The sequence below is a fragment of the Melospiza melodia genome, chromosome Z, assembly GCF_035770615.1.
Source record: "Melospiza melodia melodia isolate bMelMel2 chromosome Z, bMelMel2.pri, whole genome shotgun sequence".
Taxonomy (NCBI): domain Eukaryota; kingdom Metazoa; phylum Chordata; class Aves; order Passeriformes; family Passerellidae; genus Melospiza; species Melospiza melodia.
This window is the reverse complement of record NC_086226.1, coordinates 62149952-62166538: the sequence shown is the minus strand read 5'-3', so window position 1 is coordinate 62166538 and position 16587 is coordinate 62149952. Positions and strand designations below refer to the sequence as shown.

Below are 16587 nucleotides of genomic sequence, written 5' to 3'. Positions count from 1 at the left end.
GAAGAGTTCCACCCAGAGTATTAAGAAGAATATCTTACCTTTGTCCTTGAAAATAAGATGCTTTGTGTATGGAATTCAAACTAGTTTAGTCAGTGTGAAGACAAGTAATGAACAAAATGTAAATTAATAAAGATGTTTTGTATTGGTATTCACTGTAAAATTCTCTTTGTCCATAGGGGATGACTCTGCATAAAAAAGCAGCAGAAGACAGACTGGCTAGTACAGGCTCAGGACAGTCCTTCCTGGCTAGACAAAGGCAAGCCACGAGCACAAGGAGATCTTACCCTGGTCATGTCCAGCCAGCAACAGCAAGGTAGAGAAGCCTTGCCCTTAGAAAAACTGCCCTGTGATCCAGGCCACTTCTATTGCAAGTGACAACATTCAAGGAAAATAAACCAGCATCCTTTCTCTTTCTCCCTTGTTACTGCTATTATTTACCATTCAGGAAAGGGTTATATTATGCTTTCTCATTGCTCTGTTATGCCCCTTGCTTATATTTTTTGGAGTTTATTTCTCTCTGCATTTTCTGAATGTGCCAAAATTTTGAAAACATCTAGAGGAGTGCTGTATAATAACAGTCTTATTTGTATGAAGCCTGGTCTCTTACAAAAAACTCATGTGGACCATATGACAATGTAGATTTCTTATCACAGTTGGTACTTTTGTGCCTGTAAGGGTTGTTATGCTTTATGAGACTGTTTTTGTTCAAAGGGAATTGCTTTTTATTTCATCTCCTACTCTGTTGCTTCAGAAAAATGCTGAAATCTCATTACAGAAATGCAAAGTTGGATTATAATATTGTGAAATATATTTCATGCTAAAAATTTACCAATGCAAAAAAGAAAGATTGGGGATTTTTTTCATCTCCTAAGTGCAAAGTTTGCTCTTATTTTTGGCGTTTAGGGAAGCAGGATGATCTTTTTCCAGGTTTTTCTTTATCAGCTGGTATTACCTCTTTTGCTGGTAGAAATTAATATTTTCAAATGGTTTATTCCACTCTTTGTCGAGCAAATGCTTAAATACGTATCCTAAAAAGGTGGAGAAATATTTAGGATGTGCTAATCTGCTACTCCATCATCATTTAAAAAGGACATTTGTTTTAAAATTTTATGATTATGGATGAACAATATGTAATGGATCAAGGCCCCAGTTAATATTGTTAAAGTACTCCAGTTGTCATCCCCTACTAAAAGACTTGCTTTTAATATATTGATTCAGGGTATAATTGTATCAGTTGCCTTACTAATGGTACCAGTGCCTTCAGGTGAGTTTATTGCTGACTTTGTTGGAAACTGGCTGTGATTTGTTGTACTGCCTTTTTAGTGCATAGCTGATTAATTGTTGTAACACCTTCATGTTGATCAATGGATGGAGGCTCCTCTAATTAGGTTCTGTTCCTACAAAGTTGTGCTTTTTTTCCTGACCAATTCTATGCATTCCCTATCATTTTTGTCAAAGAATTGATGGACACAGAGAACATGAGCATTGGCCTGAAGTTTCCTATTTATACATCTTGTTGTAATTCAGTTTTAAATTTAGAGACTGGTTTTTAATTTAGGTTTTTATTTAGAGACTGTTTGGACTCTAATGCACGGGCAGTCCATTTTTAAATTTATTTTTTCACCTGATTTTAACGCCCTTCTAAGTGGAGATGTTTCTTTTTGCATAAATCCCTTTAGAGAAAAGATACTAGCATTTATCAATCATCTGATTGTCTGTTTTAATTCAAACTTGGGTAGAATGAGCAATGGATAATTAAAACAAGCACTCCTAGATTAAAAGGTAATAAAAAGAATGACATTTTTAGGTACTATTGGTTTATCCTCAAGTGCATCATCTGTTTTAATCTGGGCTAAGAAATGCATTCAGTATGTGTCTGAAAAATATTTTCAGTTCCAGTTACACCCACACACACACCCCCCTATGCACTCCACCCAGAAAACAGATGCTGAATTCTACATATAGTTTTAAATGTTATTCCTCACATTTAGGAAAAAATGGTTTTCTAAAACTTTTCTGTACTTACGCAGTATATAACTGGTATGGGCTTGCAAAAATGAGATGAGACTTGGCAGGTTTCTTGTGTGCAGAAAGATAACAATGCAAAGGAAGTTGCAGATAATTTCTGTAGTTCAGTGAGGTGATATGCTCAATCTGCTGTCTCTTACTGAGATACAAAATGCTCTTTATACAAAATGCTTTCTGTACTCATCTAGATGATTACAGTTGATGTGCGATAGCTTTTACTGATTTTGTTGTGCAGTCAATTTTAATAACTTGAAGAACTCTTTACTACAAGCTGTATGTGAACAGGAGCAAGACCAGTCCTCAAGGGGAATTTGATGTTCCTGCTTGAGGTTACAGCATTTTATATCCTCCAGAACAAGAACCTAAGAATACCTAAAGCTCCATTTTAATTTTTTCATTTTAATCTAGCTAATTTTTCTGTTACAAAACTGCCAAGGGCTGTTTGTGAAAGAAAGGGATGGAACCTTAATGGGAAGTTTTTTCTCTCAATTTTGTCTGGTAATCTAATTTTAAAATTACTTATTGCTATTATTTAGGTGCAGATCTAAAGGAACTTGAACACAATCAGCACACTAGAATAAAAGTAATTGCTTTTATAATTATTATGTTAATATTTGTTTTACTGTTTTGCCTCCAAAGTTTTGAGGACAGGCTAATGCCACTGAGGGTTAGGAGATGAACAGATGCTGGTTAGAAGCCTTGTCTTAGGCTTTTACTTTCCAGTCTCTCATAGCTTCTTTTGCTTCTTGGTAGTTGTTGGCTTTTCTCCTCTTTGTGAGTCTGTCTTTCCTTTTCCCTTGAAGATAAGACACTGAAGTGTTTTCTGTAGTTCTCTTCAAAAATAGATAGCATCATTATATAGCATCAGAGATCAACACAAAACTCATATTGCTTCTGAGCTTTATTATTGCCCATAGTAATTGTTAGGCAAGTGAACAATCATTTTGTCTTTGAGAATTTACAAACATGCAGAAATTCTGGTATTTCCCAGAATTTGTGCTGACTATAAAAGCCTAAAAAGGTACTGCAGTCTTTAAGAAATATACTCCGTTACTGTCTGGTTCTAGCAAGTCATTTGTTATGTCTTCTATTAGTAGTTAAGAGGAGTTCAATCCATTTTTCTTCAGTGCTTTACTTCTTTAATTTGCTGCATACATCCATTCTTAGTCTCTGTGTGTGGATGAATGCAGGTGGTGAACATCATTAAACCTCTTTCACAAGAACACCTTCTTTATTCAAAGGGTTCAGCTTCATTATTTTGCTTGCTTGATGGCTTTTTTTAGGATAAATATTTTCGCTGTTTAGAGCTGAAGCTTAGTTCCTCACCTAAAAGGATGATGGGTTCAGATGTGCAGTCCAGTTCATGTACTTTTGTGGAGAGTTGAGTTTTTAGCATTTCCAGTCAGACATTAGAGAAAAAAAAGATTCAAGTTCCCTCTTTTCTTGATAGAAACATAACCACTTGGATCATAACATGTATTTTCTAAGTGCTGTGAAAACTGAAGTAATTTAATTTAAAGGTTGTGTGTTCCATCCACAGTGCAAAGGTGTCTCCCCGAGAAAAAAGTGCAGCCAGAGGCTACTCTCCTCTCCCGACTTCAGCCACTTTCTTTTGTCTTTGTTAAGTATCCATCCCATAAGTATTCATAAGTACCCAGTAGTTAGTTTCTTAGCAACTTACTGGGAAAAAAAATCCATAAGTAAAAGAAAAAAAAAGAAAGAAACTCAACTCCCCCTAAAAAGGTAAACACACATATGGAACATACAACTTTGCATATACAAAATGAAGGAAATATATAATGGCTACATGATGCCTTTTATTTTGTTTGGAAATAATCAAATGGCAACCTTGTCCTGTTCAAGTGTCATTCGTGTTAGCAGCAATGCTAACAGCCACAAGTTTTTTGTGGCTCTCTGTTCTGTGAGGAGCACTGGCATTTTTATGTGTATGAAAGAATGAACCGTGAATATTCCTAGTACTGCTTTATTATGATCTCAAACAGTAAGTGGTATGTGTAAGCTTTCAAGAAAATTTAAAAGTTTTTTGCAATTTTAAAGTCCTTGGTATTTCGACTTGTGCAAATAGCTTTTACTTTTCCTGTGTTCCCTAATATATGAGACTATACACTTAACAGCTTCCTGAATGATTTTGAGTGGGTTTAATTTTCCCGATGTGTTGACATTTTCTGTGATTTGATAGTTGTAAGATATTTTAATGTCACGACTTGATTTTCCTCTTCTTAGTGATTTGGAGGGAGACTACCCTGAATGTGGATAACTTTCCTTTTTCTTATGAAGCAAAACAGTATTTCAGTTTTACTTACTGTATAGAGATATTTTTTATTCTTGTCCAACATATTGACTTTTTGCAAGGATTGATGAGGGAGGTATTTTTGCACTCAGTCAGCTATGCAATACTGACTTCTTATGGGGTTTTGCACATGTGTTTTAGGTAGAATGTGGACTCTGTGTTTTGCAGTAAGATTGTACTGATGAACTTCAGTATCTCCTAACCAAATTTAGCAGGCATTTCTCTCAGCTAGCATTGCATAAATAAATAGCTAAAAGGATCTATCGGGTTATACTTCCAGGTGGTGAGGGTTTTTGGAGCTAATGTCATATTGTAGGTAGGATCCTAGCCATGCCTCCAGTTTGTCGCTCTTAAGGAATCAAGAACATATCCTGTCATGTCTGATTGGATTTCCTTAGTCCTGTGGTCCTCCTTCCCTCTGGAAGTCCGGAAAAGTAGCGGAAGTTTGTCAATGATCTTGCAGGCTGTGACTAACAATAAGGTGTGATTTCTTTGGTCTGAAAGTGGAGGAAACAGATGCAAGCAACTAGTCAGTACAACAATGAGAAGAGCATTCTTTCAGCATCTTGCATTTGGTTTCATTTCAAAATGAATGATGAAGAACCTGAGCTTTTTCAGCTAGAAAAAAGATTTTTATCTTTTTAATTCAATTTTAGTTTTAATTGAGTAACTCTTAGAGATTTTACCCATCTATAAGGCAGAAGCTGTCATTATCAGTCACCACAACCTCAGACTTCCTGCGTCTGGTACAGTGAAACCCTGTAAAGATTCTCGGCTACCAGCTCCATTGAACCATTTGGAGACACTGAGGACTTAGCTGGTTTCATCCTGTTTTTCTTTGATTTTTTTTTTTTTTTGGTTTCATAAAGATACTGGGATATAAAGTTCATTTTTAAAATGTGTCAGCTCATTGAATTAGGCAGTGAACGAATGTTGACTGGAGGGCTCTAGGAAACTTGACAAATCATACTATCCTGTGGGGCACTGAGACAGCACCTGACAGTGTAGTCAAGACAGCTTCCCAGACGAATTGTCCTGGTGTCAGATGGTAGTCAGTGGATCAGTAGGAGCTAGTGCTGACTGCTGTAAGTGGAGTCCTCATCTGCTGGAGGATGGTATTGCTGTCAGCTTCACTGTGATCTAGATTCCATCTTCACCTTTGGGCCTTGCCAAGGTTGTGCAGGACTACCCTGAAGGATATTTCTGCATTAGTTGGCTTTGGTGGCAAATCAGGAGTTTCCTCTGTTGCTGTTTGCTGTGCATGTAAAGTTGTTTGGAAAATTGCATATCTTTCTGTCTCCTTTGCATATGGTGTCATTTCTGGACTGAAAATAGATTCCATTTGTCAGATAAAAATTTCTTGTGGCTGTCTTGCTGCTATGGGTCTCAGAGACTGATCCATACAACATGAAAAATACTGCTAGTAGAGGGAGATACAGGTCAGTTGGGCAGCCTTTCCTTTCTGGTGCTGACTATTAATTGCTTTGCATTAGAGAGGTGCTTCACAATCCGATGAGGTGATTTCAGAAAGAGGAACAGTGGTTGTTTTAATTGTTAAAAAAGCAGACATTTGTCAGCACTGAAGAACTGCTAACTACTGTAGCATGGCACAAATCTGAAACTACAAAAGCAAGTATTCCCACTTGGTATAGATTACAGTATAGAGGTATAGAGTAGTTTATTCTGGAAATGGGAATTGAATCCCTAATGATTATACATGACTTGAAGAGAAAAGAGCTAACATAAAAGTCCAGTGGTTAGCATGCTCATTTTGTTAACCTGATCATGAAAGTGGATGGAATTTTAAGAGAAAATCCCCAGTAGTGTAGTATTTATGGGGTTATAAAATAGTTGTAATGAGACCATCAGACTTTTGACTTGGATTTGAATGTAAAATCAGCTATATAATTTAAAATATTATAAAGCAGAGGTTATTGTTCACAGCCACAAAAGGTTAGTAAGCTGGAGAGTAAAAGTATTTCCTGGAGGCATCAGTGGTTTTGAGAGCGATTTTAAAGCTTATGTTTGGCATTATCAGTAAAGTCTCAGAATAATTATAAGCATTACATTAAAGGTCACAATTTTTAAAATTTATAATCTGCCTTGTCTTCTCTGTGTCACTCTCTAAGATGCTGCAGATGCAGTGACAGGTTATGCTCAGTGAATTTACCCTCACATCTTGCATTGCTGTTTTCTTCTATGTCTTGCTACCTCAACAGGTAGCTTTAGAATAGAGAAATTGGCAGACAACTATTTTTAGAACATGGTAAGAATTTCTAGTCAGGAAAGGGCACTTACAGATGAATTTTTACATCCTTGAAAGTCAGTACAGTGTCCTGAGTTTACAAGACCTCTCAAAAGTACTATTGACTCAAAGAGAAGCCTGAAGTGTCACTTCTGTGTATGCTCAAAATGCACTTGGAGGACACTTGAAGTGCTACTAAATAGTAAGTTTGAGCTAAATAATAGCCAGAGGGTTGACTGAAGGAATACATTGTATTCATTTATACACAATAGAATAGGTACATGCTTATGTAGATTGAATTTTTAATTTTTTATAGAACAACTACAGTGATCTTCATATTAATCTTGAACTGTGTAACTTTTTGCACCAAGCAGTGCCAAGCAAACTTAGAAGACAATGATTGCTCAAAATACACACCCTCAAGATCTTTGAATGTGTTAATTTTTTTTTTTATTCCATTTGATATGCGTCTCTGTGTTTCTATTTGTTTTTCTGTTATGGTTAGTATTCTGAGTGGATGAATGAGAAGGGAAGAAAGAGGGATACACAAGCTACAGGACTTGTAGCATAAATACCCTTTTTTATCTCTTTAACCTGGGTTGTCCCATCGCAAGAAGCTTTCTTAGAATAATTTTTGACTACTGCAATACAGGGGAGAAGGAAGTGGGGAAGCAGGCTCTAATTTCTGTTTGGTGAAGCCACTTTGCTCTTTTGCAATATGAAAACAAAAATGCCTGTTTAGTGCTGTGCCAGTGCTGTGTAAGGATAAATCTGTTACCTGGGGAAGCAGCTGTGTCAGTAAAGCATCCCATTCCAGTTACACTGGAATGTACACAGGAAAAAGGTTGCATCAGTGAGGATGGAGTACTGTGCCAACCTCTCTGATTCTCTTCCAAACTTAGATTCCCTTCCTCAGTATTGTGGTATGCTCTCTTGACTGCTTGGTGACTCTGACTCAGCTTACTTTAGCAAGAACATGTGTCATTTTCTGGCAATTCAAACCTGTATTTGCAGGCCAGAGATAGAACTTGCCAGTGCAATGGGGCAGTGATGCTGAACCTCATGCACAGGATGAGCTCTGATGAAATTTAAATGCCTTCAGTGGTGCTCAGAGCTCATGACAGTTGATGTGACTGATTGTCTTTTAGCATGTAAACACATGCAGAATTGGGTGGGCACCTTTCACTTTATCTTGCTTTAACAGTTGTACTCACAGACAGCAGGAATTCCTGAGACTTGCTCATTGCTGTGTAAACTTACTTCCCATAGCTTTATTAGTCCAGAATGGTGCCCTGAAGAATTTTACTCAGAAATGTGTGAAGTTTAATTACAGCTAAACTTAGATATTGACCAAGGCTGTTTTGTTGCTTTTCCAATTATTGGCCTATAACCTTCCTGTTAATTTGAACAGTTGCTTGGCAAAGGTATTTTCCCTGTGAATTTGCACAACTCTTAAATAGAGGTGGCCTTACTAAACTGCTTTGAAAAAGACCTGTTCTGTTCTCTGTTTTGGTTTCTTTTGGCTTTTGGGTTTTTTTTTTTCAACAGTAATATGTTATCTGCTTTTTAACTCTCTTCTTTATTCTTTTATTTGCAGTGATGTGGTTGCATGACCTGCAGCATTATTATAACAGGGACTGTTCAGTGCATGACTTGCTTTTCTGTCCAGACTGCATAACCAAAACTTAACCAGTTCTACACTTAAGACTCATGGCCATCTGATTTCAAAGGGGGATCTACTTGCAGAGAAGTTTACCATCCTGGGGAGCTTTCCCATTTCCCACTTCCACTTACTCTTTCTCTTCACAAAAAGTCTCCTATGAGGCTAGAAGAGAGGAAATCCTGTATTCACAACTCAACAGGAGGCGTTCTGCAAAGTGACAGAGCAGTGTCAGCTCTCCATCTTACTTCCGCCTGTCCACTTTATTTAATTCTGATTAACAGTATTAACACACAGACTTCCTGCAACATTTTCATATACTGAACTATAAAAATCTAGTCTTAACGAGTTCCTAAAAAAGGCCTTTTGGTTACTGTTAAAATTTCAAAGCACCCGCACCCTTAAAGGATCCACTTTGAATCTTTAAACAAATAAAGTAAAGCGAAGGAGGTGTTTTACGAGGAGAAATGACTAATGAATTGCTGCTTGGCGATCCCAACTTCCTTAGAAAACCAAGCAAGTTTCATCTGATAATCTCCGAGCCAGGCAAACTACCGGGTGGTATTTTGTTCACAGGCACTGCCTGCTTCCTTAATATGTATATACACAGTAGCTCGTGGCTGTTGTATTTTTATCTCTACATTTGAGCTGTGTTGTTGGTTTCTTTCGGAAACTTTTTTTTCCAATCTGTGTACAATTGTTAAAACAATCTGAGGAAAGACCATGAATGGAGATAAGTATGAAAGTCATCTATACTTTCAGTATTATGCAGACTGTCCTTGCCAGTTTATAATTTGGATCGTTTATTTTTCACCTGTACTGTTTTTTTCCTTTCTTTTTTTCTTTCTCTTGTCACAGTCTTAGCTATTTAATTTCCAATTGCACTAGCTTGGCTGTTTCTTTGTATTTTGAAGTTTAGATATAAGATTTGCCATATGTAGACAGTGTAACTCAAAATGCTTTGTACTGCCTATATTAATTTAAAAAGCTGCTTATTTAATATTCCTAAATATCTGCACATTTGTACTACTGTATCTTTGTTTTGTATTGGACATCCAGTACTGGCAAGATTCAGAAGACAAGGGAGTGCTGTAGTGTTGTAAGTTAAGAGGTTTATTGTATAGGAGTTAGTACATAACAAACAGGGAAAGGGGCTTTCAAGCCATAGGATTTGCTGGAAAAACTGAAAAGTCTGAATGCTGCATCCCGTAAGAGGTTTGATTTAAATCCAGTTAAAGAGAAACCTCATTCTTGCTCACCTGGATCTTAATCCTGGCAGAAATATTGATACGAACTGTGCTGCCTCCAGGAATAGTTTTACTTACTTGGGCAGTAGGAGAACCTCCAGCCCTGCTTGCGGTGGGAGCACGCGCGCGCTGAAGAAGCGTTGTGTCCACTTGTCTCTGCAGTCTCTTCTGGTCACACACACAGTGCCTGCCTCGTCCCTGGCCCCTCCGGTGGGCTTTGACAGAGCCACACCTTGGGCACAGAGACACGCGCTTGTGTTCAGTCCTCAGGGATCCTGATCCCACAGTGTCCGTGGCCTTGTGCAGAATGACGTGGAGAAAGGACAGATGTGTGCCCCACCAGAGCATGGTGGTCTGTGCTGCCTGGCAGTGGGATGGGCAGGTAGGAATGGACTCCAAGCAGGCCAGGCAGCAAAGTGAAGGATAAAACTAGGATCCCAGTGAGAGCTGTGGTGTTTTCCCTTCTGGATACTGTATCAGTGCTGTGGCTACCAGGTGCACTGGCTGACAGCTGTCCGTAAAGGCTTCAGATGGGGATATATGTCTTTCCTGGTCCACCAGGGCCAGGGACAGTGAAGTCTTACGTGGCCTGCAGCCAGCATCTGGGGTTTAGTGATAATGAGTCAAGTACTGATGCAGCAGAGGCAGCAGCATTTCATCAGACTGAGTGCAGCAGAGAGCTGAAGGATTTGTGTCTTTCCAGGTCCTAGCCATTGATCCCTTGTTATGTGTCAGGGCAAGCGTTACTAGTAAAACTTCTTTTAGCTGGGTGTTAAAGGCATGGTATGTTTTTCATTTGCTAGTGCTGCTTCGGCTGGGACCACACCCTGCCCCAAGCCAGGCTGGGTGCAGGATCCCTGAAATCAGGGCACTGTGCTGGGCAGGAGGGGATTGCTTTTTTTGTGCACCTGCCTCCACAGCTGTCCCAAAGTGATGCCGAGCAGTACCTCCTTTCTCCAAGTGGTCTGTGCAGATTAGAGACTAAGTATCAGTTGTTCTTGAGCCTTGATGACATTTATATGTAAGTGTGTTTAGCTTGACAAAAGTTGTTAGAGTTTACTAATGCAACAGAGAGATGCCAGGTGGAGCCAGTCAAGGAGCTGGCTACTTTAACTAGATTAGCCTGGCATCTCTGTCATGAAGTGGTTGTGAGCTCTCAACTCAGAGCAGATCTCCAGCATGTCTCTGATATACTAACTTCATTTGTGCTGCATAGAAACTCTCATACCTTCTTAGTAGCAGCTTGTTTGACAGTCCTGAATTAAATGTTGATCAATTATCAAAGTAATAACTGTTTGTGAAGTTGCCAGTGATATATTTTCTGTAAAAGAATGAATTCTTAGAGTGTCAAAACATTAATTTCCCATTTCAGTTCATCTACAAATTGTGTAACTACCAGATTGTTATGGTAGCAATATTAATATACATACCTGTATATAGACAAAAAAACCTCACTAATGATAATTGGAATCAAAAAGTTTAATATTTTTTCCCAGTCAAATACACTAATGCTTCCAAGGTGATAGAAGAGTGTACAGTTGTTAAACAAGTTGTAAATAAACGCTTATATAAAACGTAAATGTTTGTCTCTCCTTTATTTGGTACTTGGTTGTGAACTGTGTTTCCTGGGGCTCTGCAAAGGAGGGTGCATCAGAAAGCACAACCTCCTCACTGCTGCTGGGACACACCCCGCCTGCGGTGCGTGCTGCTGCTGCTTTGCTTCTCCAAGGGTCAAGGCTCGGTCACTGAAGTAAGAAAATTTTCCCTTGCCAATGGAAGATTGGTAAAAACAGATAGCACCAAAGGTGGGGAAAAGAGACACTGCTAATGTGGACAGGAACAACTGTCCTGCCATCCTGCACTAATGAACAGCTCTGGCATCTGGGGAAGGAGGCCTGGGTCAGTCTCAGACCAAATCCTGATCTTTGTGAAAGAGAAGGCAACAGCCTGTGAGAGATTCTGAGCCCATGAGCATGGTGCGTGCTGCTGGGGTTAAGAATGATGTGCAGAGACCCTGACACAGCCTTTCAGGGGCTGCTCTGTAAAAGGGACAGGATCAGAAAGGGGAGGGTGCCCTCATGGCAGCACTGCCAGCCTTCGTGACTGGAGAGCTTGTGAGGCTGGCCTGCAGTGTTTGCTGTCTGCGAAGGGCAGGAGAGAACCAAAGGTGCTGGCCAGCTTCCTCTTGCACTACAGGCAGTGAATGGTGGAAGCAGGAAAGCTCCCAGAGCCTCACTTCCAGCTGCTTGTGATTCATTGTGGTCCTTTGCCCTCCTCAGTCCCACCTGCCACTCCTCGTCTTTGGCATAACTAGCATTTTCTGCCTCTGAAACATCAGATCATCATTCCCTGTCCTATTGTTTTTGCTATGCATCTTTTTCCTTTTCCAGCTCTCCCACCCTTGCAGTGTGCATTGGTTTCCCTCATTCTGGCCTCCATGCCCTGCTCTCTGCAAGGCCATGTGCTCCAGATGGTATGAGGGGAATTGTGCCCCTGGCCCCACACTTCACACTGCCCCGCCTCAGGTGCTGGCCCCGCAGGGAGGATGCAGCTCTGCAGGTTCTTTCCCCATGATAGCTCCCCTTCACACCCCACAGCTGCAGGGCCCTACTTTTACCCACAAGGGTGTTTGTGTTGCATTAGCTGTTGCAGGAGGTGACAGCCAGGGCTGACTTGAAAAGTGTGATGGAAGCACACTCCAGAAGCTGCACAGTTCCCCTTTTCTACTCTATTTGTTCACAAATAACTTTTGAGCACCTATATATTGTGTACATGATGTATAATAAACATTGCAAATAAATCCTTGTGCCCATTGCCTGTCTCAAGACCCTTTCATCTTCTTTAGGAGATAAAACAATTAAACAGCCTCAAAACAGCAAAGTACCCATGCAGCAAAACAGGCTGACTGGAAGTGAAGGTCAGCTATGCCAGGGAAAAGAAGATGAAGTGATGCAGCTGCAAGGCCTTCACACACTGTACACCGTACCTATGCACACACTGCTCCCTGGTTTAGGTCTGAGAGCCTGAGAGGCAGTGGAGCCTTTCTGCATGTTGGTAATAGGAAATGACCTTCAGGCCCTCACAGCAGCTGCTCAAAGCTGCAGCTGTGCACACATCTGGATGTTTGGTTTCTGCACCAAACTATAAACTGTAAACTTAACAGGAGCACAACTCTGTGCAAAGACAGAAACCCAACCTGAGCAGAGGATGGAAACTCCCCCAACCCCCAGTGCCAGGGAATTGATTAAGGCAGTCACAAGTAAAACATTGTGGATGGTGGATGCATTTTCCATGTTTATCACACCACCATGTGCAAGGGCCTTTCTTTGTCTTTGACGAAAACATTTAAAAGGTTCCAAAAAACCAACCCAGATCTCTTATTAAAGCAGATCAGAAGTTACAGACAGACCACACTGATACCTGAAAACTTTCCGGGGACTTCAACTCCACTGTTCCACCGTTTTCCCTACCACTTTAACATACAAATACTGGAATGGCTGTATGCCTTTCTGAGTGCCCCACCCCCAACAACGGCCCTGTGGCGCCCTCAGCAGCACGGAACCCGGCACTCTGACTGTGCGGGAAAGGGCTCGGGAGAACATCCGCGATCCCAGGATAGCAGCCCCCCAGCAGGGGACTGCCGCCTGGCAGGACAGCGCAGCGCACACAGCACAGAGAGCAGCACGCAGGGCACCGCGGCTGGAACCCGCCTGTGGTGGGGCACATCCTCTCCCGCACATGCACCATGACGGTCTCCTTCAGCCTATGAGTAACACTCCCTGTTCCTGGAATGCGTGGCCCAACAAACTCGTTTTCTAATTAATACCCTTGGAAATTTGTTTTTGTGTGAATCACAGCTGGAGTGAAATAATAATCATTACTGGACTTTTGAGGAAAATTACTGACCTTGATTGAGTCCAGGATGGAATCTGATGGGAGACTAAAGCCGAGCATCTCACAACCCAATGAGCAGGGGTCCCACGGGCGGCCCTTTGAAGTCCCACGCCCCCAGGGGCTGTGCCCGCATGTCCCTTGGAGCAGGATGTGCCTCTTGGTGCTCATCAACCCACAGGTTTGGGACTCAAGCTGACAGTGGGGCCTGGGCTGGTACCCCCTCCTCGAGGCTGAAGCCTTTGCGCACTGAGAGATGCAAAGGCATCCCAGGTGTGCATTTCACTCAGCTCTGGGGGAGCTTTAAACAGGGGCTTTGTAATATGCACACACACACAGAGGAATATTTGAATGTATACATGCCTGTGTCTGTGTGCAGGTGTGAAAACTGACTTCAACACTTTATAGCAAGTGGAGCATCAATGCTGCCATCTTAAATTCAAAATTTAGTTACTGTTGTGGTTATGGTAAATCTTACAGAATCAGTTAAATGAGTCAGTGATTAAGTGCTGCCAAATCCTTTAGACATAAAGGACTGAGCAATTCCAAGGGTAGGTTTGGTAAGGGGTCTGTTGTGAAATCTGTGACTCCGTGGAGGGTCTCCCTTCCCCTTCTGCATCCTTATATTCTCCATCCTCACCCTTTTGCATCCCCATCTCGGTTGTGTGTCACTCCAGATTGATTCTAGTCCAGTTCTCCTTTGTGTGCTTTATCTATTTGGTAACAGAGCAAACCTTGCCAGAGAACTTAGTCATGCTAAAAATTTGTTATAAAATTGCTTTTGTTGATACCTTTGAAAGTGCTTCTTTACATGACTTTGAAGACACAGTCACAATACAGGTGTCCCTGCACTCGAGGAAATGTGCAAGGGCAGAGCACTAAGGCTCCTGTTCCTGGAAGGGGGTTGTTCATGTTGAATGCTGGGATGTGGTGTGGGGTGCTTTTTTTTATTGTTTTGTGATTTTTTTTCCCCCTCTCCCATGGAAAAGGCAATATTCCCCTGTGGGATCCCCCTCCAAAGCTGATGGAGGCTGCAGTCACTGCAGCCCACAGCACCCTGAAAATAAATGTTTTGGAAATACCCCAAAAATGCCACCTTGGCAAAGCTTACTCTGAGAAGGAAAAACACTTTCTTGCCAATAGAACTTGACAGACTACTGGAATACCCTCCTAGTAGCCATTTCATGTCATTTTTAAACTTAAAATAGAAAAAAAAGTCAAACAGCCTCCCAAACCAATGAAGATTCGTACAAGTTACATGACATCCAGGGATACATTTAAATCCAAGCCAGCGTGCATTCAGTCTCTAAACAAACACAGCTTGCATCCCCTTCCAAGCGAGTGTGGCATCTGGAATTCAGGCAATGTAAGAGACCAGCCTTAACCAATACAAAACACCACCACACTGAGAAGAGCCTGTTTTAGATGCATCTTGGTCTATGCAGCCTTCAATTCACCTACCTGTGAAGACTTTAGGATTATGTACTTCATCACCTGCCAAAGCATATGATTTTAATACACCCAGGACGTGTACACAAACTGATTTTGTGTTGGAAAATACAGTTATAATTAAAGGCAGATGCAGAAATTTCTGGAACAAAACTGTCTGGAAAATACATTAAAACCAAAGAAAATCAACTGAACAACAGTCTCGAAAATGCTTTATTGAACCGTGTGTCTTATTGTAATGTGCAGAAGATGTGTTTGAAAAACTACAGCTTGAAAAATTTTTGAAAGTCTTCAACAATCAATAAAAAAAGTCCCCTGCTGGGGGTAACTCTCAGGGTAACCAGAGGCTGCATGTATATTTTTCTGTCGCAGAGACTAAAAAAAAAATTTAAAAAACCCAACCAAAGCTAATGCTGCTCTACAGGAAAACAATCAAGATTTGATGATTAAAAAAAAAAAAAAAGAGAGGAAGGAACTTAAACTCAGTCTATAGGGATGTTTTTTTCCTGCTGTTATTTTGGATTAGCATACATGTCACAGTTCTGCTGAGAACACCACATGGTGTCTAAGTCATTACGTTTACTCTACAATGCTGCTGAGATGAGAGGATACAGAGAAAGAGAGAGGGGGTGAGGTGAGAGATCTGGAAAGACATCATTATGATATAAGCCTAGTTTAAATTTTCATCAGAAGCTGTGTGCACTTTTGCTTTTATAATCTAACTTTACATTCAAAAAAACACACCAAAAAAACCCCAACCAACCAACCAAAAAAAATCCCCAATCAACAGCAAAAAACCCCAAACAAACAAACACCCCCCCCCCCAAAAAAAAAAAAAAAAAAAAGAAAGGAAACCAAGACCAAACATACCCCTTCTGTCCCTCCTTTCGGGTTATTATAAATTTCTATGCACAAGAACACCATACTTTTTTCCAAACCAGTAGGATTAACAGTATAGGCATGTAGGTGGCATGATTCAACTAAAAGGCTTTTTTTTCCCCAACTTTTTTTATACCAGCAAAAATAACCAAAGGAAACAATAAATAAAAGGTGCTAAAGTTAGCATTAAGAATTTCTTGTAATATACTGACAGTCTGGGAATCCAAATCCTCAAGCTCTCCTGATACTGTCAGGTCTCTGCAAACTATGAAGCAAATACATAAATAACTCAAAATATGATTGAGGCTGTGAAAGGCTTTTAAACTAAGACAATAGGATCCAGGCTAACTTTTTTTTTAAAGAAACACAGTGAATATATGAATTGTCTACACCTGAATAAAACATATTTAACAATTAAAAAATTTTAACAACCACAACAAAGAAAAACTTTAAACAAAAGTGAACATCATTTGATTTTAGGGCACACAAAAGCCCCTTGCAGTAGCTTCCAGCAGTGGCCTTACTGTTGTGTCTCCTACAGATGCATTAAATGAAGTTTAACTCCACATTGAGGCGGCAGCTGAGAGGGCAACATAAGGGTCACATTCAGCAAAACGCCACACCCCGGTCACGACAATGTATCCCACTGCAGAGTTTCCATCCTGTGCAGGAACAGCACATGAAGATGTCATTCTGTCACATATTATTAAAAAGCTTGTTTGTGGCCACAAACTGCTACTCAGAGCTAACCTTTTTTATCACATAACCTTTGAATAATGGGAAAGCTTTGTGTTTTATAGTTTACTCCTTGAATTTAAATTTTTAAATGACAAGGTCACTAAAACTCATGCACGCTGCAAAAAACGTCATGCAGTAG

The 16587-nt window shown here is 40.4% G+C and overlaps 1 protein-coding gene across 4 annotated transcripts in view; it reads left to right on the top strand.

Annotated features, from left to right (window-relative positions):
• Nucleotides 1-11071, top strand: part of HOOK3 (hook microtubule tethering protein 3) — an 85358-nt gene extending 74287 nt beyond the window's left edge. For 3 of the 4 annotated variants that reach the window (XM_063181291.1, XM_063181293.1, XM_063181294.1), the window contains 2 exons: nt 177-313; nt 8182-11071. In XM_063181291.1, the coding sequence (XP_063037361.1) occupies nt 177-313; nt 8182-8197 (153 nt within the window). In that variant the 3' untranslated portion in view covers nt 8198-11071. Of the gene's footprint in view, nt 1-176 lie in introns of all 4 variants that reach the window. The other variant, XM_063181292.1, reaches the window with a different exon arrangement.
• The last annotated feature ends 5516 nt before the right edge of the window (nt 11072-16587 follow it).